The sequence below is a fragment of the Sinocyclocheilus grahami genome, unplaced genomic scaffold (genome assembly GCF_001515645.1).
Source record: "Sinocyclocheilus grahami isolate Dianchi unplaced genomic scaffold, SAMN03320097.WGS_v1.1 scaffold338.1, whole genome shotgun sequence".
Taxonomy (NCBI): domain Eukaryota; kingdom Metazoa; phylum Chordata; class Actinopteri; order Cypriniformes; family Cyprinidae; genus Sinocyclocheilus; species Sinocyclocheilus grahami.
In genome coordinates this window covers 63,864-91,246 of record NW_015505517.1, presented here as the reverse complement: position 1 = coordinate 91,246, position 27,383 = coordinate 63,864, and the positions used below count along the sequence as shown (strand labels likewise).

At 37.9% G+C, this 27,383-nt stretch overlaps 1 protein-coding gene across 1 annotated transcript; it reads right to left on the bottom strand.

Moving 5' to 3' along the window:
- On the bottom strand, positions 1–27,383 carry LOC107602913 (protein jagged-1b). The gene is made up of 26 exons (XM_016295535.1): positions 27,332–27,383; positions 25,868–26,034; positions 24,109–24,166; positions 19,428–19,679; positions 17,362–17,422; positions 14,303–14,433; positions 14,096–14,215; positions 12,244–12,357; positions 12,053–12,166; positions 11,851–11,964; positions 11,697–11,743; positions 10,168–10,341; positions 9,098–9,248; positions 8,281–8,445; positions 7,725–7,838; positions 7,517–7,630; positions 7,296–7,409; positions 6,101–6,217; positions 5,508–5,535; positions 4,325–4,410; positions 3,512–3,625; positions 3,071–3,180; positions 2,736–2,969; positions 1,877–2,008; positions 1,287–1,434; positions 1–713 (listed from the first exon to the last, which is right to left on the bottom strand). The coding sequence occupies exons 1-26, from the start codon at positions 27,381–27,383 to the stop codon at positions 259–261; spliced, it is 3,486 nt and encodes a 1,161-aa protein (XP_016151021.1). The 3' UTR covers positions 1–258.

Here is a 27,383-nt window from a genome sequence, read left to right as displayed (position 1 = left end):
ACAATTTTTTTCTTTTACGAAGGAAAACGCAGGATGCGAAACACAGCATTTTGGGTTTTCCAGCCGTCCACAGCAACTATTACAATTGCCAGTGTGAAGCCAGCTTGTCAAAACTTAAATTAACACAGGATTCTAGGCAAATAACAGCCTTGGAGTCCAGAAGACGACGCAACCGTTTTAAGAAGCCCCCCCCCGAGACCCTGCCAAATGACCGGTAAGTGCAACAGGGGTTCGGTCGCACGGCAACACAGCTGCCTGCTATACGATATACTCCATCCTGTTTAAACTCTGTGCCGTCTCCAAGTCTCTGTTGTCCTGTTTGTTAGTCCAGTTTGGGTTTTTGTTGGGCGCGCGCTCCTCCCGCTCCACCAGCGTGTAAGCCGGCTGCTTGGTGAAGCGTGCTTTCTGCAGGTGTTTGTCCATCTCCTCTTCCTCCACCTCGGAGTTATGCGTCCTAATTTTGGCAATGATGGAGTTCTTCCCCTCGTAGTCTTTTATGGTCACGCCGTGGGCCATGTGTTTCTCGATGGGGTTCTTGATTTGGTTGAGCTGCTCGCGCACGTTATTGGTGGTATTGTCCTCTGTAGCTGAGGTAGTTGCATTGCTGTGGGTGTTCTGTTTCCGCCGGCGGTGAATGCACCACAGGAAGGCTGAGGCCAGGGCGAGGATCCAGAGCACGATGAAGATGGAGCTGAGCAGAGGAACCAGGTAGTCTGGGGACAGAAGAACCAGAGGGACAGTTAGTCAGTATTTGGGATAACGAGAAGACTGCAAGGGAAACTATTGAAATGTCTATTTACTGGTGAACATTTGTGCATTGGAAATGGGAAAACCTTGGAGTTTGAAAACAGAAGTGGTGTAGGAAAAAAATAATCCACACTTTAATTCAACAGCAACATTTTCCTATTTTGGACAAGACATACACTGTTTATACCCGGTCCCCTGGCCCAATCTACAGAGGCTGGCTCACACGGTTTAAAGGTCTCTTAAGTTAGGAAGAGACTTAGCAGCTTGGCAGAAACATAGGACGCCATTTTTGATGAACAGCATGCAAGAGGGCCCTGATGTCTAATTGAAGTTCAATCCAACTGGCAGAGCTGATGTAACATTCCATGTGTTCAATGACTTAAAGCTTCGTTTGACAGTTAAACATTGCTCAAGCAAGACAGACCAAGGACAGACAGTTCAACATGACTGCCCAGATTGTGGAAACCTTAATACTTTCATTTTTGACAACTTTTCAGCAAAGATGGACCCAATGTCCAGTGTGATGGAGAGCTGCTTACCAGTTTTGGGGCTTGGTGTCTGGTGAGCTCGTACACCGGTGATGGCTTTGATGATGGTGCTGTTACCATTGTGCTGGCTCACCAAGTCGAATATTTGACCCGTAATATCTTTAATAGGATTCCTGTCCAACCTGGGCTCTTCTGTGGACTGCACAGGAAACGTAGACTCATAAATATCACAAAAAATTTACTTTTCTACAAATTCTGCCTTTCTTGAGATATTTTGAAGAATGTTTCAACTGTTTTGTCCATAAAATGGAAGTCATTTGGGTCCAAAACAACTCTGGAGGACATTTACTTTCAACGTATGAACAAAAAAAATCATTATCTTATATTTTTTGTGTTCCACAGAAGAATGGAAGTCATGCAGGTATGGAATGACATTAGCATGAGAAAATTACAAAAAACGTTTTCTTTAAATAAGTGGTGTCCACCTCTTAATTAGAAACACCTGAACCAGCTGATCTTCTAGAGTACTAGAAACGTCCTGTCAGGTGTGTTGGAACAGGTTGGAACTAAAGGTGGCCCACTAAAAACATCTTTAAATGCTATTTTAGACCCATTTAAACTTGTTGAAAAGCTGTACTTACAATGCTGATGTGAATCTCATTGCTGGCTGAAGAAGATGGCTCACAGGTGATGGACACAGCATACTCTTCCGTCAGGTTCCTCAGCATGTACCAGTGCCTCAGCTCATTACAAACATGCTCCACACTCAAGCCCTGTCGCAACAGAAAGATCTATTACGAGTTTGTTCAAATTTAAGCATTTTCCAACTAAATAATTAGCGCAATATGTATTTAAATCCCCAAAACTACTTCTCGGTTTTTCTCCAATAACGGAGCAGACAGTGTGGGCAGTGCGAAAAGTCCAAAATGAAAGATTTAATCAGTTGGGAGAAAGTTAAAAAATGAAACATAGTTTGCAAGGTTCTCCCCCTGTCAAATATTAATCCTATACACTTCTCCCTAGTTTCTGTAGCCCATTAGTAGAAGAACCACATGTTTTTATGCTTGTCACTGTCCTTTGTTGCACTCGCTTGTCTCTCGTTTAGCAATTCGGGCTGGCTGGTGGGCAGCCGCCAGCAGTGTTTCTCAACAATGACTGCCTAAGTATTAAACCGTTACGGGATATTAGCTCAGGAATGTCTTGGTTCGGAAAGGGATACCGAGCCAGAGTTTATTGTACAAAATTTATTTCTTGCGCTTTCATTCATCTGAAGAAAAAGTGTTTGGATATGACAACAAAGCTTGTGAGAATCCAACCAGCATGGAAAACTTCACCCATGAGGAACGTTGTCTCCTAGATGAAGAGAACCTGATCTTTCACGCCCCACTGCGCTCTCAGTTCTCCACTGAATTAGAGAAGGGTGGAGGAGACGTTTGGAGAAGGGGGAAAATGGCTCAAAAGCTCATAATTCAATCGCTCTCCTCTGAAAGTATGACTCACTTGAGGCATGTTCTCCTTGTTAAAGGTGAACGTGATGTTGGCACAGCTGTCGTCCTGGTAAGAGAAGCTGGCGTGGCATTTGGAGGGTGGAGGGGGTGCAGGGGGCCAACACTCTCTGAGACTAGGACAGGGTTTGACAAAGCAGTGCTCTTCTTTGATGGGAACACAGGATTGGCCTGCAGGACACCCACTTCTGGCCTTTCCTGCCCGACATGATTTTGGTCCACACCACATCTGAAGAACAAAAGAGCCAAAAAATAGGCATTTTTGATTGCATAATTAAGAGAAGTATTAGTAAATGCCTCAAGAATACGATGCAGCGGCAGCTAAGTTACCATGGTGCAATGGATCTTTCCATTTTGACACTGGCAAACGTTGCAGTCTTCCTCCCATTTGGCACCATCAGCAGTTACTTGTCCGTTAGCAATACAGGGTCTCCCAATGGCTGTGAACGACATCAACAGAAGATTATGACATGGCAAGAAAGGCGTTGGTATGGTGTGATCATCTTGAGTAAAAATTCAAGCATTTCCATTTAGTGTGTATATTTTCTATTTGTTTCTTTTGTCACATTCATTGCAGCCCAAGTACATCATATTGATGTGAATCCTCAAACTAAGGAGAATTTTTTGGCAACTTTGAAACTGTTAAGTCAACAATATCACTGCTTTTTAGGAAAGCAATGGTTTAGGAAATGCTAATGCAGGTCTTGATGTTCTTTTCAATAAGAAATAAGTGGTGTGTAGCCTGTTTGCACAAGCGTATATGACTCTTACCTTCTTGACACTCTGGTCCTGTTCTTCCAGGCGGACAAAGGCAGCGATAACCATTGATTTCATCTACACAGGTAGAGCCAATTGCGCAGGGAGAAGACTGACACTCGTTTATATCTGAAGGAATTAAGAGAATCTGTTAGGAATCATGCTTTGAACTTTTCAAGTCCTAAAACATTCCGATCACATGAATAGCAACAGGTATGGTCTTGCTTCCCAGTAAAAACATTGAAATATTGTTACAAATGAAATAGATTTACCTAATAATCAAGACTGCGTAAGATGTTTAAGGCTTGTTTTCCAAGAATATCTTGAATTAAGGTTTGTTTTTTGCTTGAGACAAGACAAAACTCATGCCGTCTTGCTTATTGAGATAAATGTACCCAAAGAGATCATTTTGATTGATGCGAGTTCAGAAAGTATGACCGAAGACCCTGTCCTGATGGACTATATCATCTTAGGCTCAGCTGACATTAACGTTATGAGCTCATTTGCAGGTTTGGATGCATCAAACAGTAAAGCCTGAGTTATGTCTCGTGTAGCCAGATGAAAGCTTTTCAAAGAGCAAATCGAGCTGGATAACCAGGCTGATTGGCTTTCGGTCACTGCGAGTCAATTTCTCCAGAGGGGCCGTGAACATCAGCACTGCAGAATGCGAGGACGCTGCTCGCTGGGCTGTTGGCATTCTGCCCAGAGGGCTGGCTAATTGGGTGGCTAGACCGTGCATTTTGCTCCAGCTCTGTTTGTTTTTGGAGAGTTGTGTTGCACATTTACAGGGCTCACAGCCAAGTGGATCAGGTGTCATCTAACACTCACTTATGCGGCAGTCTGGCCCAGCGAAACCCGGAGCGCACTCGCAACGGTACCAGTTTTCACCATCCACACACGTCCCGCTATTGTAGCTATGGAGAGAGAAAGACAGAAGGTCAGACACCGTTCGGTTCAGGCATCATTGCAGCATTACAAACAGGGTCCAAAAACAGCATTAGTCAAGCACCAAAGGAGAGTCAAAACTGGCATGTTGACACACTGTATAAGAGCTGTTAGCTGACAGTGAGCAAACTTCGAGTTTGGTCAACTAAAGTGGAAAAAGTAATAAATAAATAATATTAAAAATTACAATAAAAATTGTTTGATATAAAATGAATTAAGTAAAATAAAATGTAATAAAATAATAAAAAGTCAAATAAAAATGAATATAAAAATCATAAAATAAAATGAATAAAGGAAAATAAAAATAAGCATAAAAGCAAATAACAAATAAAAAATGTATACAAACATAATATAAAATAATATTTAAAAAAATAATATAAAATGACAAATGAATAAAATAATATAAAGTAAAAAAAACAAACAAAAAAAACATTTAATTTTATAGTAAATAAAAGAAAAAAAACAAATGGAATCAACATAATATGAATTAAAATTAAAATAAATAGATGAATAAAGAATACATAAATGAATAAAACTGGTTAAGGTATAACTTTATAAATTTGCTACAAAATTATTTTATATATCAAAATATCCCAAATATCTCCAATTGTAATGTCAGACTCTCACTGATAAAGTGACAAAATTATTCAAATCAAAGACTGTCTACTAATAAGAAACATCCACAGCTTGCATGTCACAACAACTTTTACAACTATGCAAAAACCGGTAAATCCAATTATTGTTATTATTAAGTGCATTTTATCAGTTCACTGTTATTAGTGGCCCCTAATTCCAAATGACAAAATCCTTATCAAATGAACTCATGCTAATCTGTTTTGCTGGGATATGTTACTGTGAACTCAGAATCTTGCTTAGACAACTTCTCGAGCAGATGAACCCGATGTCAAAAGCACAATAGGCAGCGAGCTTAACGCACCCTTGGAATGACAGAAGCAATGGGAGTGCCTGTTTCCCAGCACTGAGAGAGTGTGAGAAAGTGCGGCACAGCTGTACGGGCCTGTTTACAGCGGCAGGCTGTGTGCGTAAATGTTTTGCCAGGACTTACCATGGGTGTGGGTTGCAGTCGTTGGTATCTGAAAGAGAGAGAGAGAGAGAAGAGGTTTTGATTCACTTCACACCCATGTGAGCATATAAGAACGAACACAACAGTCAACATGTCAGAGCTTGTGTCGGAGCACGCGTGCGTCTGCGTGCTTGCGTGGGCGTCCAGTTTGGCAGAGTCGCTGATTGCTCGGTTACTAACTGACTCGCTGTCTCCAGCTTTTCTTCTCTCTTCATTTTTAGGACTCCAGGTTTCTCCGTTCTCACAGAGCGAGAGGTGCACAACAATACATAAGAAAGGCACATCGAGGAAAAAAAAGAAAGAGAAGCGGTGGGCTTGAGGAAAGGGGGGGACGTCTGTCTCCACTTTCCCTCATTTAAGTTTTTTCCTTCATAGCTGGCAGCAGCCGACAATGTCCAGCCAGGGTGAGGTGGGTTTAGAGAAAGAATGGAAAAGAACGAGCAAGACAAAGCCAGGAAAATGGATCCCTGCTTTATTCTCAGACTAAATGAGGGTTGAAAAATTTACTTTTATGAGTAAAACTATTCCCTCTTCCACTTTAAATCTACCTAGGAAGTTAGTACTGCGGTACTCACTCTCGGTGCAGGTGGATCCTTCCCAGCCTTCCTTGCAGACGCAGGTGAAGGAGTCGCCGTTGACCACACAGGTGCCTCCGTTCTCACATGGGTTGGGCAGACAGCTGCTGTTCTTGGCTGCAGAGGTGCCACAAGAGAGGTCAGAATGCTTTGAACTGAACAGAGCAACACGAGTGCAACCACAACAAGACTGCCACACTTAAAATGGACCGGCTACATCTTGAAGTATTACCAAGTACAACATTTCTCAAGACTCCATCCAACTAAATTTCCCATCAAAGAATTGGAGCCGACCGTATGCCAGATATGATATTTTCTGCATCAAAGAAATCTGCAAAAATGCTCGTCCCAAAATCTGATGGAGTTATTTTACAGATCGTGCTATTTGAGGCGAATTGCAGCCAATACATTGACAGAAAGAGAGAGAGATTTCAGTCTGTGAGCTAGAATGATTGAATGTGAACAGTGTTTTCCCCCTATTTTGCAGAGCAACTTCTTCTTAGTTTACATTTGAAACCATAAAACAGTTTCTGAATATTCAAGGGGCCATGGAAAATTTCAGTGATTAAAAAAAAAGTTAAAAGATAAATGGTTATAAAATGTTTATATATGACTATATTTTATATTACATAATTTATATTTCACATTATTTCACAATTTACATAACCATTAATACTATTTCATTTAATGATTGGTTGGAAATACAGTGCTATAGCAATACATTTAAATGAAAAGGTCGTCTTATCATGCAGATAATAGTTTCCAGATGAAATTGTAATATATTTTTGGCTTTAGTACAACAACAACAACATAAAAGTAAATTGTTTAAATTCCCCCACATTTTAGAAGGGGGGTAATTTGCAAAGTGATCAAATTTGGGGGTCCTTGGTATTATAAAGTTTTAAAACCCCTAAGCTTGAAATTTAGTGGTCATATTCTAGAAAGAATCAGTTTAAAAGGTTCTGAAGCACTCACAAAAATACTTGTAGCCAAATTATTTGCTGCACAGTTGTACTGTAGCTTGCAACTGCTTGCTCCGACATTGCACAGTGCATTTTCATGTTAAGTATGACTTTACAGCAAGAAGTGTGCTAAAGGGGTTTGTGGGAATATGATATTTTTGCAAGGGCTTGATTCACACGAGCTGTATCACATTCTAAGATAGAGCAAGTGAATGGGTGTCACCCAAACTGACCTATGTTACATGTGGCTCCTTCCCAGCTAGGTGAGCACCTGCATTTGAAGATGTCCCCTTCATCATGGCATGTACCTCCATTATTGCATGTGGCTTCGTCACATTGACTATCACCTGAAATTACAGTTGATCCAATAGTATTTTATAACTCCATATATACACGCTCACACAAAAACACAAACTCGGCAAACTGGGTGGGTCATAAAAATAGTCTTTCTTACGGGAGTGGCAGGTTTTTCCCTTCCAGCCATTTCTACATTCGCAGTAGAAATCGTTCACCAGGTCTCGACATGCTCCCTTGTTCAGGCAGGGGTTCAAGCTGCAGTCATCGATGTCTGGAAAAAATGGGGAGAAAAGAAAAAGAAAATTAGCTTAAAGTAGCACAAACATTTAACAAAAGCAGAGAAAAATCTATTCAATTGAACATACTGATTTCACAGTGAACTCCTTCCCAGCCGTCAGCACAAATGCACTGATAAACGTTCACCTTATCGATGCAAGTACCGCCATTGCGACATGGGTTACTCTCACAGTCGTTTATATCTGAAAAAAGACCATAGACACCACAGAATTTAGGATCATCTGCATAGATGATAAGGATGCACAATATATCAGTTGATTATCAGCCGATATGAATGATTTTGTTCATTGTGGTTGATATTGATTGGTTATTGCAATTTTAATTGCGGAAGCTCATTTTCTGTACTTTTACACTAAGATTACCTTTGCTGTCATCTAAAGTGCACAAAGTTAATTTGCAAAAACACTAATAACTTAACACTGTTAAATGCAACCTTTAGCAAATCTCAGATTGATGAATCATTTATCAAACTTATAACATTATGATGCATAAATTCACACGGAGCATTTAAAACAACTGATTTTAGTTTTTAGTGTTTTAAACATAAAAATAAAAATGTATTTGGACAAAATAGTCTGGAATTTTAAAACATGCCTATAATCCGATAATAATGTTTAGTCTTACTCTCATGGCAGTAGGTGCCTCTGAATCCTTCCTGACACTCGCACGTAAACTGGCCTCCGGCCTGACTCCTGCAGCGTCCGTGAGGACCACAGACGTTTGAGGAGATATATCGCACCCCTTCCTGCGTACTGTTGGATGCCACAGCAACAGTGCAGCTGTCAATCACTGTGAAAGTTTCAGAGAAAGAACGAAACCCAGCTGTTAAAACTCTGGGTTCATTGTGAAATAAAAGCTACACTAAACCCACATTAGCCATTCTTCCAGTTTATTTCAATATTTATGGGTTTCTAAGTTTTTACATCTACTTTTGCAGAAAGAGTGTATGAGGAGGCCATTTAATGCACATAAGCCTTGAAAGTTGAAAGAAACTTGATGGGCTTATCTAGCTGTGGGGTTTGCCCCTCCTCAAACACACACACACACACACACACTTTTAAACATCCAAGGCAGAGAATCCCACCAAGTCATTACCACGAAGAACACACACAGAGCTGTTAAGAAACTGGCAAATGTTCAGGAGGATTTGGGAATGGAGAAAGTGTTTAGGAGACTGTGTGTGTATGTGAGCTGTGTGTCCAGGGAGGTTACTGTCAAATAGCTCACCATGGGCTGAAAAAGCCTCATGTAACAAAATATGAGTTATTTTTCCTCATCTTTCCCCCTGAAGGTGGTGGGAGAGTCCACTGGCCTGTAATCTAGTTTTACTCAGCAGCTGAACAATGGCATGCAACTGGCAGATCAGCTTACTCTAGGTTTTAGGGGTGGTTTACAAAGAGATACTGAGACGGGATCCGTCCCAGAGACTGAGATTTCTCACCTTGGCATGATGTGGTTCGACAATGGTCCTTCAGGTGAGAGCAGTTTTTACCCTCGTAGTCATCGGGACATTTGCAGAAGTAGTCCGAGGCCAGGTTGAAACACTGCGCGCCGTTCTGACATGGGTTGGGCTTGCAGTAATCGATATCCAGCTACACCAGAGAAAGATTTACAAGAGGAGAAAAGAGAGCTCAATGATGAGGGGAAAATTATATCCAGGCATTTTTGGATTCTTAGAAAACACAGCGCAACCCTCAACAGCCTCGACACAGTGTCTGCCAGGAAAAAGCGCACCAAAACGCTCAGGAGAATAAAAACAAATAGAAGAATAGTTTATAGAGCTAGCCAAACCCTGCCTGTCTCAAACCTAGCCCGTCTTTCTTTGTCTCTCTCTTTTTCTTCAGGTTACATCTACAGCTGGGTGGATGAAGGTATACACTATATAAAAGTTTTTAAAGAAATTAATACTTTTATTCAGCTAAGATACATTAAATTGATCAAAAGTGACAGTAAAGACATTTATAATGTTATAAAATATTTATATTTCAAATAAATGCTGTTTGAACTTTCCATTCATCAAAGAATCCTGAAAAAAGTTATGGCTTCCACAAAAATATTAAGCAACACAACTGTTTTTAACATTAATAATAAGAAGAAATGTTTCTTGAAAACACATTAACATATTAGAATGATTTCTGAAGAATCATGTGACACTGAAAACTGGAGTAATGGCTGCTGAAAATTTACAGAAATAAATAATATTTTAAAATATAAAACAGTTATTCTAATACTATTTCACAATATTACTGTTTTTAATGTATTTTTGATCCAAGTGCATAAGAGACTTCTTTCAAATACATTAAAAAGCTTACCAACCCCAAACGTTTGAACAATAGTGTGTACTAATAGAAATGTCAAAATTCTGCTATACCGTTTAAACGTATATCAATACAGTTCATCTTTATGGGAGTGATTTATTTTTATTTTTTTGGTGCATCAAGAGTCCAGTTTAGCAACTGGACTGAGTTATATAAAAAAATAGGCAGGAAAGAAAACAGGACATTCTCTCACCTGACACAGCTGACCCGAGAAGCCGGCAGGGCACAGACACTGAAATCCATTGACTTCATTCTGACACCGACCACCGTTTAGGCAGGGACTGCTAGCACACTCGTCCACGTCCTTGTCACAGTGTTCACCCGAATAGCCAGGAGGGCAAAGACAGCGGTAACCATTCACCAAATCCTGTCAAAGATGAGAGCTAGAACGTTACTTAAAAAAAAAAAAACCTACAATAACTCAGTGTAGTGACCAAGGTAAAATCATCTCTGTGCCATAATCATGGGCATACTTTCCGGGGCACTAACCCCCAAAAAATAAATGTTCAGCTTAGAAGGCTTACATTTTTTTTGTACAGCGCTCCTGAGAATGAATGGTATCAATATGTCAGCCTCAGGCGGCACAGCCATGTTTCTGTTCATGTTTCTGGATGTTTACGGTTTCTAGTCTTCAACAATAAGCCCTTCTGGAGATGAACTAGTCACTGGATTTGTCAAAGTTTGAGAGGTTCATGGCATTAAGCCTTAGAAAATGACTCAAGAGTTTTGTTTGAAGCAGTCACTAGCAATTAAAAGGGATATCCTTGAGCACACCTGTACATTCCACTTTGTTCTCAGTTATATCCAATTTCAGATAAACCCATCACTAAACATCACATACAAAATAACTAGCTGTACTTGGCCTCTTTACATGCCAGCCCCTTCCTGCTTAAATGAAACAATATTACACTACCATTCATAAGTTTAGGGTCAGTAAGATGTTTTTGAAAGAAGTCTCTTATCTTCACCAAGGTTGCAGCTGTTTGCTCAAAAATACAGTAAAAACAGAAATATTGTGAAATTTTATTGCTATTCCTAATAATTGTTTTCTAAATGAATATATAATAAAATGTTATTTATTCTTGTGATGTCAACGCTGAATTTTCAGGCATTACTTTACGGTCACATGATCCTTCAGAAATCATTATAAAACGGATAGTTCCGATCCTTGATTCTGATTGGCTGAGCCACGTTCGAAGCTGTTGTAAATTACTCTACAAACATACAACTTTGTTTACGTTTGTGTGTTGCTCGGCACAACTGATTCGGAGGAGCAACATTGTTTGGTGGAAGAATAATGTTTTTATTAATATCATTACACTTTATTTGCTCTGTTTTATTTTGTAAAACCTTACTACATATATGGAATAACAGTTTAATAAAAGCAATAAGTCCCGTGAAGCCGCTCCGCTTTGTGTCGTGCCTAACAACGCCTCTTAGCTGTTATAAATTCACTGTAAACCACGGCTTCTTGGGGCTTATTGCTTTATTCTAATATTCTGATTTGGTGCATTTCATATTTTTTATCAATGTTGATGTTTTTGTGGAACTCTTTGATGAATAGAAAGTTAAAAAGCACAGTATTTATTTGAAATAGATTTTTTTTGTAACATTATAAAAGTTAACTGTCACTTTTGCTGAATAAATGTTTTCATTTCTTTCTGACCCCAAACGTTTGAGCAGTAGTGTATATTGATAATAAAACATCAGAAGATCTCCTACCTTGCAAGTTCCTCCATTCAGACATTGACCCTGACAGTCATTTATATCTGAAATTGAGAGAAATATGTCTGAATTTTTAAGCCAAAAACAGCAGATTGAAATCTACAAAAGCACATGCAGAGATAAAAAGAAAAATAGAGATTGTCATGCTCACTTATATCACAATTCTGACCCGTCCAGCCAGGGAGACACTCGCAGAAATATCCACCAATCAGATTGTGGCATGACTTGGCATTCACACATGGCTTGTCCTCACATTCATTGGCATCTTTGAAGAAAAAACAATTTGTTGTAATTAACTCCTAGTTAAAAGCATGATGAAAGTCAAACTTCAAATTGCTTCACTAATCTCTCACCAATCAGACACATTTTGCCAGTCCAGTGAGGAGGGCAGGTACATTTGAAGCCATTAACCAAATCCTGACAGGTGCCTCCATGTTTGCATGGGTTGGGTGTACAATCATCCACATCTGTGAGATCAGAGCAGGTTAAACAAATCAAGTGTTGCTGGATATATTCTTCATAGTGTGTTTGTGCGCCTTCTTACTGATTTTGCACGATGGGCCGCTCCAGCCGACTGCACAGTGACACTCGTAACCCTGACTGGTCTCCTTGCACGTCCCTCCATTCGTACAAGGGTTGGACAGACAGGCGTGTTCAGCTGTGAACGCAAGCATATAGTATCACTTGTTTGCCGTTTTTATTGATTTTTTACCTGAAAATCTGACATTATTTACCCTCAAACTCGTACAACTCTCCTGTAAAGCCTTATTATCATTATATTGAAACAAAAAGTAGCTAAACAGAAGAAATAAACTACATGAGGATTCGTTTCTGGGTGAACTATTAGGTCTGATATGCTCTCGAGCCTGACCAGAGTATGTTGATCTAACCTTTGCACTGTAGTTACATGACTGACCCCATTAACTTAACAGCTAGTTAAGCTTTTATCTTCCTGCTTAAGACTGAACGATTCCTCCAGTGGTTTGGATAGGGGAAGATTTCACTGCCCCAGGAGATTGTCACCACCCTGAGGGCTTGAATCTGGATCATATGAATCCGAGAGGAGGATGGGGAGGAAAAAAGCCATGACGGTCCATCTGGCAGATTTCATCACTATACCCATCCAACCTCTGACTGTCAAAACAGATGAGATTCACTGGCAGGACATATCATAACAGAGGATTAGCAGACCTGGGCGCCCTTCCTGACACTGTAGACAGTTAAGGCCCGTGGTCTGACATCATCTGATCCTTTATAGGCTCGCTACACCTTTTCCATCTTACTATACCAGAATGCAATGCCACTGCTGCAGACTTTGACTTGGTGTCAGTAACAAAATGGCATTGTATATAAAATGGACTTGTGCCAACAGAAACACAGAAAGCAGCGCATAATGACTGTTAAGATTCATTAAACAAGACGATCAAATTCAAACGACTGCATCTAAACTGCTCCTTGTATCAAGTTTCAAGCAGCTACAGAGTCATTATGTTTGAGAGTCGTAAACAGGGAGAGATGATAAAACTTTTGGGCAGTACTGCTACAATAAATCACACACACACACACACTGAAAAAAGGTACAAATCTCTAAGGTACACATTTTTGCTTTATTTACCCCTAAAATGTTCATAGTTGTACCCTAAGGGTACATATACAACTCTAAGTTAGTAATTTGCACCTTTTAAGGGTAGATAAGCTACAAACCCAACCCTTTACAGGGACTACCCCTAAAAGGTAATTTTTTTTCTCTCATTTGTTTTTGACAGTGCATTGAGTGGTTCTTTATAATGCAGTGCATCAATCCAACTCTCATTATATTCAAAATGTGCATTAACCGATACATCACTGTTGTATGCTTTAGATATTATATTCATTAGAATGACATTTTTTTTACACTCATTGCTACAGTAAGTGCGCACTTGATGAAATTCCTTCTGTGGAACTGAAATCTGATGGCCAGAACAAATATTAACTTCAAATCAAAATTCTTGTAAACTTGGCAAACTTGAAACACACCACATTTAAATGCAAAATACAAAAAGGAAACCTTAAAATGGAATAAGGAGATCAATAAAAACAAAGAAACAGGAAAAAGAACACTTGAGAAAGCACAATACTGACATTTGCAACACAAAACAACTAGTCTCAGCCTCAAAAACCGTGATGCATATTGAATACAAAATGGTCAAAAATCACCATATGTGATTGGTTTACTTTTGTAATATCACTATTTCAGATTAACCAACACCTAAAGAGCACATAAAACAAAACAATGTGTGAATGGCCACTTTTCATGTCAGTCTTTTCTTGACTACTTGGGACGTTTTTGGCCACAATCTGCAAACTGAACCAGACTAGTGTGATGTTTGAAAGTGTGGCTAGCATGATGGACTCACCTCGTTCACAGTTGACCCCAGAGTAGCCATCTTCACAAGAGCACTGGTATTTGTCAGGCCCTGTATTGCTGCACGTTCCTCCATTCAGACACGGCTGGTGAGTTCCACAGTAGTTTAAATCTGAGAGGTAAGAACAGGATTAGTATTGAATGTTCGGAAACAAAAATAGAATAAAAGACAGAAAAAGTCAAATTGATGCGTGCTTACCTTTGTCACAGAGTTGTCCACCCCAGTTAGTGTCACAGAGGCACTGCCAGGGTTCAACGCAGGTTCCGTGTACACAGCCTGGGTGAGGGATGCACTTATCACAGTATGGACCCTGCCAGCCGTACAGACACCTGAAAAAGACAAACAGACACTAAGGCAAGGTTTTATAAATGCAAATTAAACGACCACTAAAAACTGCATATGTCACTAAATGGCAGTATATACAGTGGGTACGGAAAGTATTCAGACCCCCTTAAATTTTTCACTCTTTGTTATATTGCAGCCATTTGCTAAAATCATTTAAGTTAATTTTTTTTCCTCATTAATGTACACACAGCACCCCATATTGACAGAAAAACACAGAATTGTTGACATTTTTGCAGATTTACTAAAAAAGAAAAACTGAAATATCACACTGACAGTATTAATTTTAACAGTTTTTTAAATCATATTGATTTTGACCTTTTAGACCAAAATGCCCACTACATGTAGTTCAGTTTGATTTTCCATTTTACCCATTATTTTCTGAATAAAATGGCATACAATTTGAGTTAACACAAATAACATTTTAGTTATGATAATGTGCAATTAAAGTGAAATAACTGAACATAAAAATGCTCATTTTAGAAGAAAATTCCAGACAGCACTTTTGGCTTTTGCATCTGAATGTATTTGAGTGAGATGAAGTTATCATCTGAGTTGAGTTATCATGGACAGAATGAATAAAGTCAGTAGTTTAATGACGAGATTAACAGTGCAAAATAATTTTCAACATAATATTACTTTAATGACATGTTACTTTGATAAAAAGAGAAGAAAATGTTCTTGTTTACTATTAGTATTCACCCACACCTCTTTTAGAAGGAGTTTGCTTTTCCAATTCTCTCATTTTCTCAAGAGGCGTCAGGGCTGAAGAAGTATGTTCTGTTACAATGACAACACCACACAAAAACAATGTGTAGTGATTTTCTAAAGCATAATTTGCCATAATTTTCTCAAAGTACTTATCAAAACTTTGAGAAAAGTGTTGTTTTTCAGGGCATCCAATGCTAAAAGGTTACCCTTTCATAAACCCGGTTTTAAAAGTTCACTCCAGTCCACTGGGAAAAGGGAACCGCCGACAACTTCTTGTCTGATTACTTAATGCCAAGCCATGCAAACAACAAACAGCAGCTTTAAAACTCCACTGGGTCTTTTAGAGAGACTAACATTAGCTTGTGGCAGGACACTCTGTCTCAATAAAAGCGGAGCGGCTTGGCCACAGAACTGCTCGGACCATCTGGGTGGGGGGGATTGTGTTTGTAAACCGCTCCATTGGCCAATGTATTTATGGCGGGTTCTTTTGCATTCTCACTCCTGTTCCCATGTAGCCTTTCTCCGCCCAGGGAATGAAAAAACAGAGCCACAGAATATCTCTAAGCCTGTAATTAAAAGCCATCTCCAAAACAGCTCAGCAATAGCTCTCCCTTAAAATGGCAGTAATTAAACAGCCTGAGCGATAACCTGCTCCTTAAAGAAGGATTCAGATGAGATAGTAAGTCACTTGAGCGCCACAGGAAAACAGACTGCCCTCTGGGGAAAAAAGAAAACAATTAGCCTGAGGCGGCAGTTCAGCTGTAAAAATAAACACGGTGGTTGAGGAAACCTCTCTCTGTGATTAAAGACAACTATTCTTAAATGTGCGAGAAGATTTTGACTATGAGAAACATTCACAAAACCCTATTTCACATCAGTAGTGTCTTGGAAGTGACTTTGAATGATATTAAAGCAAAAATATGTCATTAAAGCAGCATGGCTGAGTAACATTTTCACCTCGACCGTAGGCCTCGGCGGTTCCAATTTAGCGCAGTAAGAGCTCTTGTTACAACAGTTGCACAGTTGCATGGTTGTGTGTTCTGGCAAGCTTTCAGTGAGCGATGAATAGGTAATGGGATATAATCATGCCAAATGTAACAAAGAGCTGAGGTTTTAGTATACATTGCATTCCGTAGACATCCAGCCTTGATCTTGAATGCTTTCAGAGCTGGTACAATGATGAGAATTACTCAAACAAAAAAGATATTTGTAACAAAACATCATGTCTATCTGTTGACCGAAAAACCAGAAAAAGCCCAATGCAAAACCTGCCGTGACTTGCCCCAACCAACAGAAGATCAGTTTGTTGCACACGAAATTCAATTTTCATTAACTCGATGCACTACTCAACACAAATAAGTTACACATGGCACATTCCTTTATGACGAAGCAAGTAACTTCAGAAAGCCTTGTTTATGCATTTTTCCCATGCATGCTACAATCGTACATATTACGAAGCAAAACCTAACTCAAGAAAATGTCAAGGAAAACTTGTTGCTATGGAAGGATTAAAAAATTGCTTCAAATTCTGTTCTCTTGGAAAACAACACAATAGAATAAACCACCATTAAACAAGCCACTTAGTTTGACAAATTTTTTATGTGCATCAGTGTTACAAAGAGTATTTATTATGCACTCATAAATCACTGGGCTATATCTGTATACGAACACACACAGATACACATAGCTTTCTCTTCCCCTGTGGCCAAATTCATACATCATTAGTAAAACAAGCAGTGCATTTTAAAACCCAATTAAAGATTGAACTTGGCAGAAGATGGTTTGTAGATAAGGCTTCAACTTCTAGCCAGACAAAAGCAAAGTGGCTAAAAATAGCTTTGTGCTTCAGTTGTCTTTACAACATGGCCTTATTGACACCGTTTCACTGCTAAATGCCAGCCATGTTGGAATACTTGGAGGTGGATGTCAGTAATCTGTGCTTTTATTGTTTGTGGACCAGAAACGGAGCTTGAGCTATCAGACCTTGATAGGTCAAGCAGGACACATGGATTCTAACAAGATTTAACCATGAGCCTCTAGTTGCAGTGAAAGCTTGTACTGTTGCATCTTTCACACTTTAACAAGGCTTGGCTCAAAATGTTAAAGAGCAAAGGTTGAGGACAAAATAAACCTGGTGACAGTGTAAAGTAAATTTTTGCAGGAAATGCCACAAAAAATATAGAATAATATTGCAGATTACTCACTTGCAGCCACCTGGTTCCTTACAAGATCCATGCTCGGTGCTGCAACCTTGTCTGCAGATCGCTGGAAAACCGAAAGAGTGGGAAAGGATGAATAAGAGTAAGTTTATTCCCCATTCTTGCTGTAAGATATACCACGGGCCTCAATGTCCCCTGTTCACCCATGAAAACATTTTGGCAATGTATGGGGTGGGAATCTTTCAAACCCCTGATCAGCCTAACTGAATCCTACTCTAATTTGAGTCCTGTCGTCAGGCTTCGGGTGCTGCGCTATCCGTTCACGGCTAATTTCAAACTATTCCATACTAAACCCACCAGCCTCTTAAAATGGCAACTGTTTTTTTTGGCAAAAAGCATTTGAGTTAACAGTTTGCAAAGCATTTTACTTCATTATCGGATGCATTCAGGGATGCCCAAATAAATGAAATTTTCTGTCCTTCATCATTGTTAAATAAAAAAATAAAAAAAATATCTGTATAGAAATTAGACTCAGGAGTAATTTATAGAATATAAATATACATTTATTTTTATATTTTAAAATGTAATATAATGTACAAAAGTTTAGGGTCAGTAGGATTTTTTAAAGATTTTTTTTAAAGACTTTAACATGATATTTTAAAGACATTTTTTTTACTTTCTAATCATTACAAAATCATAAAAACTGACCGTTTCCACAAAAATATTAAGCAGAAATGTTTTTAACATTGATAATAATAAGAAATATTATAATATTAAAATATAATATATACAATTATATTATATTAAATTAGGGCTGTCAGTTTTAACGCGTTAACTTAATTAACTAAAACAATTACGCTTAATAAAATATTTTAATGCAGTTAACGCACTGGCCCCGCCCCCAGACCTGTACATCATCTTACATTTCATACAGTTGACTTGACAAATATAATGCAAGGCAACAACTCCATAAATGCAGCTATGCCCTAAAATTCAAGATATTGGTGCAAAAAATGCCCATGTATGAGTTTTTGTCTCATATTTATATCATACGATAAGCGATATCACACGAGCAGCGAGAGCAGTATTACACGAATAGCACGAGTGTAAATGTGATTTTATGCAACATTTCAGTTAGAAACTGATATTGTGTTATATTTTAAACACAATATTGTCTGTTTTTGCTCTGTTTTGCCAATAAAAATATTACCTAAAGCCACAGCAGAACTGTTGTGCATCTGTGAGCAACACAGCGGTGTTTAGTTTCTGAATGAATCCGCGTTTTGAACAAATCGTGTGAACAAATGATTCAAAGCCCCATTCATAAAGTGAGCCGTTTACTGAATTCCTGAATGAATCAGCCGTTTGAACGAATCAAATGAATTTTTGACTCAAAGAAATTTATCGCCACCTGCTGCCAGGTTTAGTTCCTTATTTAGAGTATTATTTCATTAAAAAAAAGGGATTTATTTTTTTTAATCATTTACTCAAACCTGAATGACTTACTTTCTTTTGTGGAACATAAAACAAGGTATTTTGAAGGCTGTTGGTAAGCTGTTCTGGTTACCAATGACTTCCATTGCGTGAAAAATAAATAAATAAATCAAAAAAAAAATTTCTCAAATTATCTTCTATGTTCCATAGTTTATGTTAGGCCATTGTAACCTAAACATTTATGTGTGATAAATTTTATGATAAATCAAATAAAATATTTATTTCTAAAGCTACTAGTTAATACTTTCTCATTTAACACAAACAATCTTTAAAATAATCTTTTGGGGGTATTTTCACAGCCAAATGTAATTTGAAAAAAAAATTGCGATTAATTAATCGACACATTTAATTAATTCGATTAAAAACTTTAAACGATTGACAGCCCTATAGTAAATCAGTATATTAGAATGTATCCTGAAGTGACACTAAAGACTAGAGTAGTCTCTACTGAAAACTCAGCTTTGCATCACAGGAAAAAAAATATATTTTCAAATATATCAAATTAAGAAACAATTATTTTACACTGCAATAATATTTTCACAATATTACTGTTTTTACTGTATTTTTGACTAAATAAATACAAAAAAGGGGGGCCTTAACACAGTCTACTTGCTCACCTGTATTGCAGTCAGGACCCGTCCATCCTTCCAGGCAGGTCTTGTTGCCATTCTGGTCACAAGTGTAATGTCCAAAGAACTCGTCACGTGGCCGGCAGAACTTGTTGCAGCCAAAGCCGTAGTAGTGTTCATCGCAGGTGACCCGGATCTGGTACTCAAACTGAGCGATGGGGCCGTTGTGGGTCAGTTTCTGCCATTGTCGATTTGGGTTGATCATGCCAGAGTGGTACGCTTTCTCGATGAGCTTTCCACCTGAACAGTCAATGTGTAAAAGTTAGAAAGGCCTTGACACAATAACACCACACACAATTCAAAGAGTTAAAGGTTAGCCGAGAAACTTCAATGTCTCTATCTAGTTGCTCACAGATTAAAGATATCACTGGCCTAAAATGACCCCTCATGTTTATAGCTGAAGGAAAAGCCACAATCACTATTAATTACATTGTGCAAACAATATGCTACTAGCAGCAAGGACTCATGACATCAGTGAATAAACACTGCTCACTTTTTCTCTCTCTCTGTCTGATATATTCACCCCCATAGATTCAGATCCCATGCAGAGAAGTGAATTAGAGCAGGGGTTTTAAACTGGGTTTCTGGAGACCCCCAGGTGGCCACAAGGGGGTCCATGGAAAATTACAGAGAAAAAGTGTTGGTATTAAAGGGGTCCTATTATGCTCTTTTACAAAGTCTTGATTTTGTTTTGGGGGTGTATTAGAACAGGCTCTCATACTAGGTTGTTCGAAAAACTAATTTTTTACAACATTTTACATTATTACAACACCTCTCTCCTCAGTCTGGCATGAACGGCTCGAATAGTTCCTGTATCAGATGAAGGCTTCTGAAATACGAAATGTGCTGTGATTGGTTAGCTGGGCCAGTGTGTGTTGTGATTGGCTCCACTCTGCGCCTGGTCAGGAAATGTCATGGCCCTTACCATAGCCACCTGCGAGCTTCAGTGTAAGTATTGCTTCAAAATCAAATCAATTTGAGCGTGATTTAAACCCAGATGATTGTAACCAAAGTTCGTGTTGTGATTGGCTCCACTCTGCGCCTGGTCAGGAAATGTCATGGCCCTTACCATAGCCACCTGCGAGCTTCAGTGTAAGTATTGCTTCAAAATCAAATCAATTTGAGCGTGATTTAAACCCAGATGATTGTAACCAAAGTTCGCCTTGGGAAAGCTAGCGTGTCTCTGACATAGTGATAACACTCGTTGCCTTCTCTAGTGCAGCTCAACCAGGTCTCGTCTCATTCGTCGATATTTGCGATATCACAAATCCCGGAAAATATGCGTTGTAGTCCAAACGAGTCGTTCGTTGTAGTTTTTGAATAGTGATTTCTGTTAAATAAAATATCTCCCTTTGAAGTGGACTTTGAGCTTTGTAACTTTGCACATCTTTTTTATGCTCAAACAGCAACATTACAGACTAACTAAAGTTGAAAAAGTAAAAAAACAGTATAATAGGACCCCTTTAAATCAGCACTAATACTCATTTCAATTATTTAGAATTTTTCCAGCTAATATTTTAATTGTTTATTTTGGTAAAATGACAAAAATTCTATTTTTATATAAAATTGTATTTGTTTTTATAATATCACCCGTAATATTTTTCAATGTAAGGGGACATTTTGCATTTAAAAACAACAAAAATAAAAAAAGAAAGATCTAGAGATGCTGCACAAGTTCAATGGTCAAACACATAGTCTATCGCATTTTTATATACTGTAGAAAAACAATGGAAAAGCAACAAAGTCGAATTAAAAAATGCATTCTGTGTACAAACCCTAAATGAGTCTTAAAATAAATAGCAGCCTTTATATTTATGGAAGGGAATCATCCTTGGCATCAAGTTTGAAAACCCCTTGATTAGAACAGATAAATGTAGAATCTGTGAGACACTTACTAGAAATAAATGTATGTAAGCACTAGTAAACTAAGTAATCTGACATGTATTCCCTTCAAACACTCTGACCACAATCAAACACCCGCCCACTCACCCACAGATTTCATCCTTAAATTCTTATTATACTCTCAACTAGGGCTGGGTTGCGTTTCTCAAAAGCACTGTAGACACCATTGGTCTCCATGATATACTTAGGCTTACAATGCTGTCTGAAATGCAGTCGTGGGCATCATGACAGCATATTCTGTACATTTGATGGTAGAAATGTGGTGGAGGTAATGTTTATACCACAGACAGTTCATCCGTGTGGCTATCGGTGGGCAGGACTGAAGATACAGAACGAAACATGTCCAAAACAAGTCAGGATGTGGAAAACCTTGTTATCAAGGGGTGTTTGTTAGGAATAATGTCAAGCAAAGTATACACTTTTTGCAGCCACAGAAGATGAAGAAAGCTGATAGCTCACATCTTTCACCATTTTCCCGAATATGACTAGAACAGGGAACCGTGAAATATCTATTCCTCCCTTTCACATAAACACATATCTTTAAAGTTCTCTGCAAACTGATGCAACATGGGTAGCTATATTAACTGTTATTCCTAGAGGAGGTAGAAAGAGTGAAAAGAGATGATATTATGGAGGACAGGTGGGCCTATAGTTCATAGGACTCTGGAATGCAGAGGGTCGTTGTGGCATTTCACTTGCACCCTGAACCCTGCGGACAGAGCCAAGTGTCACATCTTTACTACCTGCAGCCTGGTCCACTTCACTGTGGGGTGAGGACGTCACATTAAACTGACAGAAAAAAAATCCACACCCTCAGGTCAAGGAATAAGGAGATTTGCTAGCAAAAATGAATAACAAATTCTACTAATGATGTGTGTGCATATATTTCTTATATATTTGATAAATAACCATTCAAAAGTCTGGGGTCAGTAAGATTTTAAGAAATTAAAACTTGTTTTCAGCAAGGACACATTAAGTTTACCAAAAGTGACAGTAAATACATTTATAATGGTAAAAGATTTCTATTTCATGTTGTTCTTTGAACTTTATTGACTAATCTCATAAATCCTCTACATTCATCTCAAGAATCCTGAAAAAAATGTACCATGGTTTCCACAAAAATATTAAGCAGCACAATCGTTTTCAACATTACTATTAATAAAACATGATTCTTGAGCACAAAATCAGCATATTAGAATGATTTCTGAAGGATCATGTGACACTGAAGTCTGGAGTAATGATGCTGAAAATTCAGCTTTGCCATCAAAGGATTAAATTACATCATAAAATATAAAAATATATAAAAAAGTTGTTTTAAATAGTAAAAATATTTCACAATATTGTTTTTAATGAGCCCAAGTGAGATTAAGAGACTTTGAAAAACATTTATCAAAATCTTGCCAACCCCAAATTTTTTAATTGTGGCATATATGGATAAAATGTTTGATCAGTTTCTACATTTCCTGGAATCAGATCTATGACTTTGGTGTTGCCAGCACCATGTTTCACTGTTTGAGCTGGTACAGCTTTAAAAAAAAAACAAAAAAACAACGTTTTGGCCTAAATCTACCTTTGGCGGACAATGTTATTTTACAATATTTATAAAACTTAAGTTGTTACTAAATCTTCTCAAAATGCAGCAAAGTCACAAATGTAAGCAAGTCTGAATTGGCTGCAGATTTGGGGATTTCCAGATTCTAATATTTCATTTGAATATTCAAAGTCCAATAAACAGAAATAAATGCCTCTAAAATGTAGCACAACACATATTAGGAAGTATTTGAAAAGACAACCAATCCAAATAGTACAATTACAGGTTCTAGCACCAGATAAACCATTAGCATAAGCAGTCTATAGTACAAGACAAGAGTACAACTTCAACATAAGCTTTTCTGCAACAAAAACTTTGAATTCAGAATATCTGGATATAGCTGGAAGTCGCTATTCCAGTTAATGGTAACACAACCTAGAAGAGATATTCAAATAAACTCCACCAGACTCAGTTTAGTGTCTAAATGGGACTGTTTCTGGAGTGTTAAGCCCTGTTGAGGTGTAAGAAGAGAAAGGTTATAGCAAACATAACCTTGTGCTTGAGCTATGCACCGTGACAGAGAGGCCATGAGACCTTGACTGCCAACACCTGCCATTAGTCATCAGGTATTCGGAAACATTTTCATAAGCATGAGGCCCCCTCAACAATGTTTCACAGACAGACACACAGTCTTCCTCTTCTTCCCTTCCCTGTCCTGTCACACACACTTGTCAGCACATTTGGTTTAAAGACTAGCATGCTATGAGCGGAAATGGTACAAAAACAAACTTTAATTTCTTACATTTCCCAAAGTTTATACAAAAGAGAAAAGAAGAAACAAAACAAAACAAACTTTAATTTCTTACATTTCCCAAAGTTTAAACAAAAGAGAAAAGAAGAAACAAAACAAACTTTAATTTCTTACATTTCCCAGTTTAAACAAAAGAAAAACAATTATGCAGAAGAAACAAAACAAACTTTAATTTCTTACATTTCCCAGTTTAAACAAAAGAAAAACAATTATGCAGAAGAAACAAAACAAACTTTAATTTCTTACATTTCTCAGTTTAAACAAAAGAAAAAAGTTACAAGACAAAACAAAAATAGAAACAAATCAAACAAAACAAGAAACAGAAAGGACATCGAAGAGGGAAACAAAACACAGAAAAAATATATCAACCAAAAAGCAAATAAAAACAAAACGAAGCAAAACAAACAGCCAAAGATGCTACTCACTTTCGCTGGCAGTATCGTTATTGAAGTCCAAGGCCTCCACTATCAACGTGTAGGACCTCTGAAAGAGAACAACACACATGCAGTCAGCAATGAAACCAAAACAAAGAAACATCAAAGATCATTTTACATCAACAGAGCTTTAGTCAGGGACCTTGAGTCGTAACCAATAAACACCAATGACAAAATGTGACCATGGGGACATGCTGAGAAATGTGGCATGAAAGATCAGAAGAATAATACAACCTTCACCTTATCTGGTAGTGCTCTTCTGAAACTTTGGGCAGATACAGTATCACCATCTTTACAATTTAAACAATGACTGGCAGAATAGATCAACAAGCATCCTTGTTGTGGTAATATAACTGTAGGAGACTGTTGTTGATCCAATCGAAAGAACCAAGCAGCTCTCTAATCTTCACAGAGTGACATTATTTAATCAACAAATTTGTTCATTCAAACTTATTTGCTTGTGCACATGAAATTAAACTATTACATTTGGTGCCATTTGAGATGTTTCTTTACAAAAAATGTTAATAATAATGAATAAAAATGTAATAATCTTAGTAACAATAAGCTTTATTTGTATAGCACCTTTCATACAAGGAATGCAGCTCACAGTGCTTTTTAATAAAAAAATAATTACAATAAGCACAATTACTTCACATGGAAACAAGTTAAAAAAATTAGATTAAAGATAAAATCCCTTTTGTAAAGATTATAAAAGATAAAATTATTACATAGATCAAATGGAAATTCAAACCAAGTAATAAGGAAACAAAACAAATTAAACCGGCTTTTCACTGTGCTTGAGCATTGCAGCATCATGCTGTTCCTCTCCATTCTGAATTTTTTCCCCAGAAAATAATGAAATTTCCAGAAATGACAGACCTCAGACTTCTTTTACATGTGTGTGTTTATTATGTGTGAGGGTCTAGTAGAGTTGAATCACTGGGTCATGTTATTCTCACTAACAGTTATGTGGCATCAGTTCAGCGGTCATTGTAAGGATATAACGGTCCAACATTTTGTACATTCAAAGAAGTCCTTCTATCTTAGTACTAACTTTATTATGCAAAGCAGCCATTTAATTTGCAGTTTTGACAAATTGGAAGGAAATAGCTATCCTATTTTGACTATATAATAGATGAGAAACACAGTGATGGAATTGGATGGCTGCATCATGGTTCTTTAATATATACAATAATGCTGAATGATTCATATCCATGTACCACATTATTTACATGGTACTCTGAGAAAACACCACAGTTTGGTAGATGCCATAACTATGCCATTAGAGGGCAAAAAACAACTTTTCCCCTTTGAAAAGTTTGGGATTGTAAATGTCTTGATGATGTCAGTTGCTGGTTGGCTGATGTCATCATGTGATTAGTCAAATTATATTTGTGGTTATTGGCTAATGTATGCAGATCTGAGTGCTCTTAAGCAATGTTGGTGGAAATCAAATTGTGTACTTCTTTTCTGTACCAGTTGAGCAATGGGAATGCTAACAATCCAGTGCTGTCCAAGTATTATAGACCTTCTTGGTTCTACCAAGGTTCATATTTAAAAAATATATTTTTTTGTTATTTCTTCCACAGAATGCCTTACAGTACATACATACTAATAAATTCCCACTAATGCCCATTCTGCATAATTACCTCACATGACAGAAAGAGTTACGAGAAGGAGAAGAAAATTACAGGTTGAAAGTGAACTTGTTTCTTTGAAAAACCCACAAAAATCCCCTTTCACTTCTCACTTTCAGGTCTTTTGTGTGCTGTGTTTTGTTCCTCTTTTTCTCCACGGAGAGGAATTTGGAGTGAGGATCTGAGGGAGTTGTGGGGGGTGGGCTGCTTGACTCCAATGCAGGCCGAGATCTCTGGAGGGGTTGGCTACATTTCAGCACTTCTGAAACGCTTTGTCTGACTTAAGGTCATCATGGCTCTCACCGGTATCAGGTAACAAGAGTCACAGAGAGAGAGAGAGAGAGAGAATACTCTGTCTGAGAGAATAAACTGAGCGTCCATATCTAGGATTTAGTGTTAGAAGTTGATCGAAAAAAGCAAAAGCATATGAGAGAAAACGAGCGTGCGTGTGAATGCGCCTGTGCCAGAATTGAAGCGTCTCTTTTCGGCACCTACTTGTCAGATTCAGATGAGGGACCACGGAATTTCCAACATCTCCAAGGTTCTCACTGCCCGTTTGCAGCAACAATGGATCCCGAGTACCCTACGCCAGACCATTCAAACAAACCAATGTGCAACACCTCTCACTGTACAAAGAGCTAAAATTAGTCTGGGTCATTCGGATCTCGATGACCTGAAGAATATCAAGATAACAACGCCGCCAAAACAAAGCATCACCTCAAGTGGAAAATGTCAATCAAGTGGTACTAGAGATTCTAGTCAATACAATACAACTTTCTCTTTAAGATTCTATACTATTTTGTCTAAATAAATGAAAAATTAAACACTGAAAGCTACAAATGAATTTAGGTATCTAAATGTAAAACTATAAAAAGTCTGAAATTAGCATGCACAATTGAATTTTGGTATATATATATATATATATATATATATATATATATAAATAATCAATCGGATAAATAATAATAAAAATAAATAAATAGGAAGATACCTGTTAAGGTGCTGATATACTGTGCATTCCTAAAAGGTACACAAATAGGATGTGCTAAACTGTATATTTTTAATATCCAAGTTTTGGGTTCTGACTAGACATTCTGAAAGTATTTTAAACTAATTTCCCCAAAAAACATCATGTATGGCCAAGATACAACAGCCAAGGACGTCCATCTGCATGTAGAGGTGGTGCTTCAGGTGCATTAATTTAAAGATACAAGTTTTAAGGACAAATTTTTACTGTGCAAAATCTCCAAGTGCTAATTAAAGCACAGGTGCTAAAATACCTAAAATAAATTAAAAAATAAAGTCGGCGCTGAATATCCTTGTGGTTAGTGCATACATACAGCGCAACTGTGCTTGCAGCGACCCGAGTTTGATTTCCGTCTCGAGGTCCTTTGCCGATCCCGCTCACTTCTCTCCACTCAACGCTACTGTCCTGTCCCAATAAAGGCATAAAAATCCCATTAATATAACTTAAAAAAATGACACTACTCAAACTCACTAACCAGCTACTCAGCCATCTCACAGTCACCGTGTTTATGGTTATCAAATATCAGTTTATTTGATGCAAGCTGTGTCACCTCCACTGGGATACACCTTGTCCTTCCTCTCCTTGTCCACACTTGAACGCAT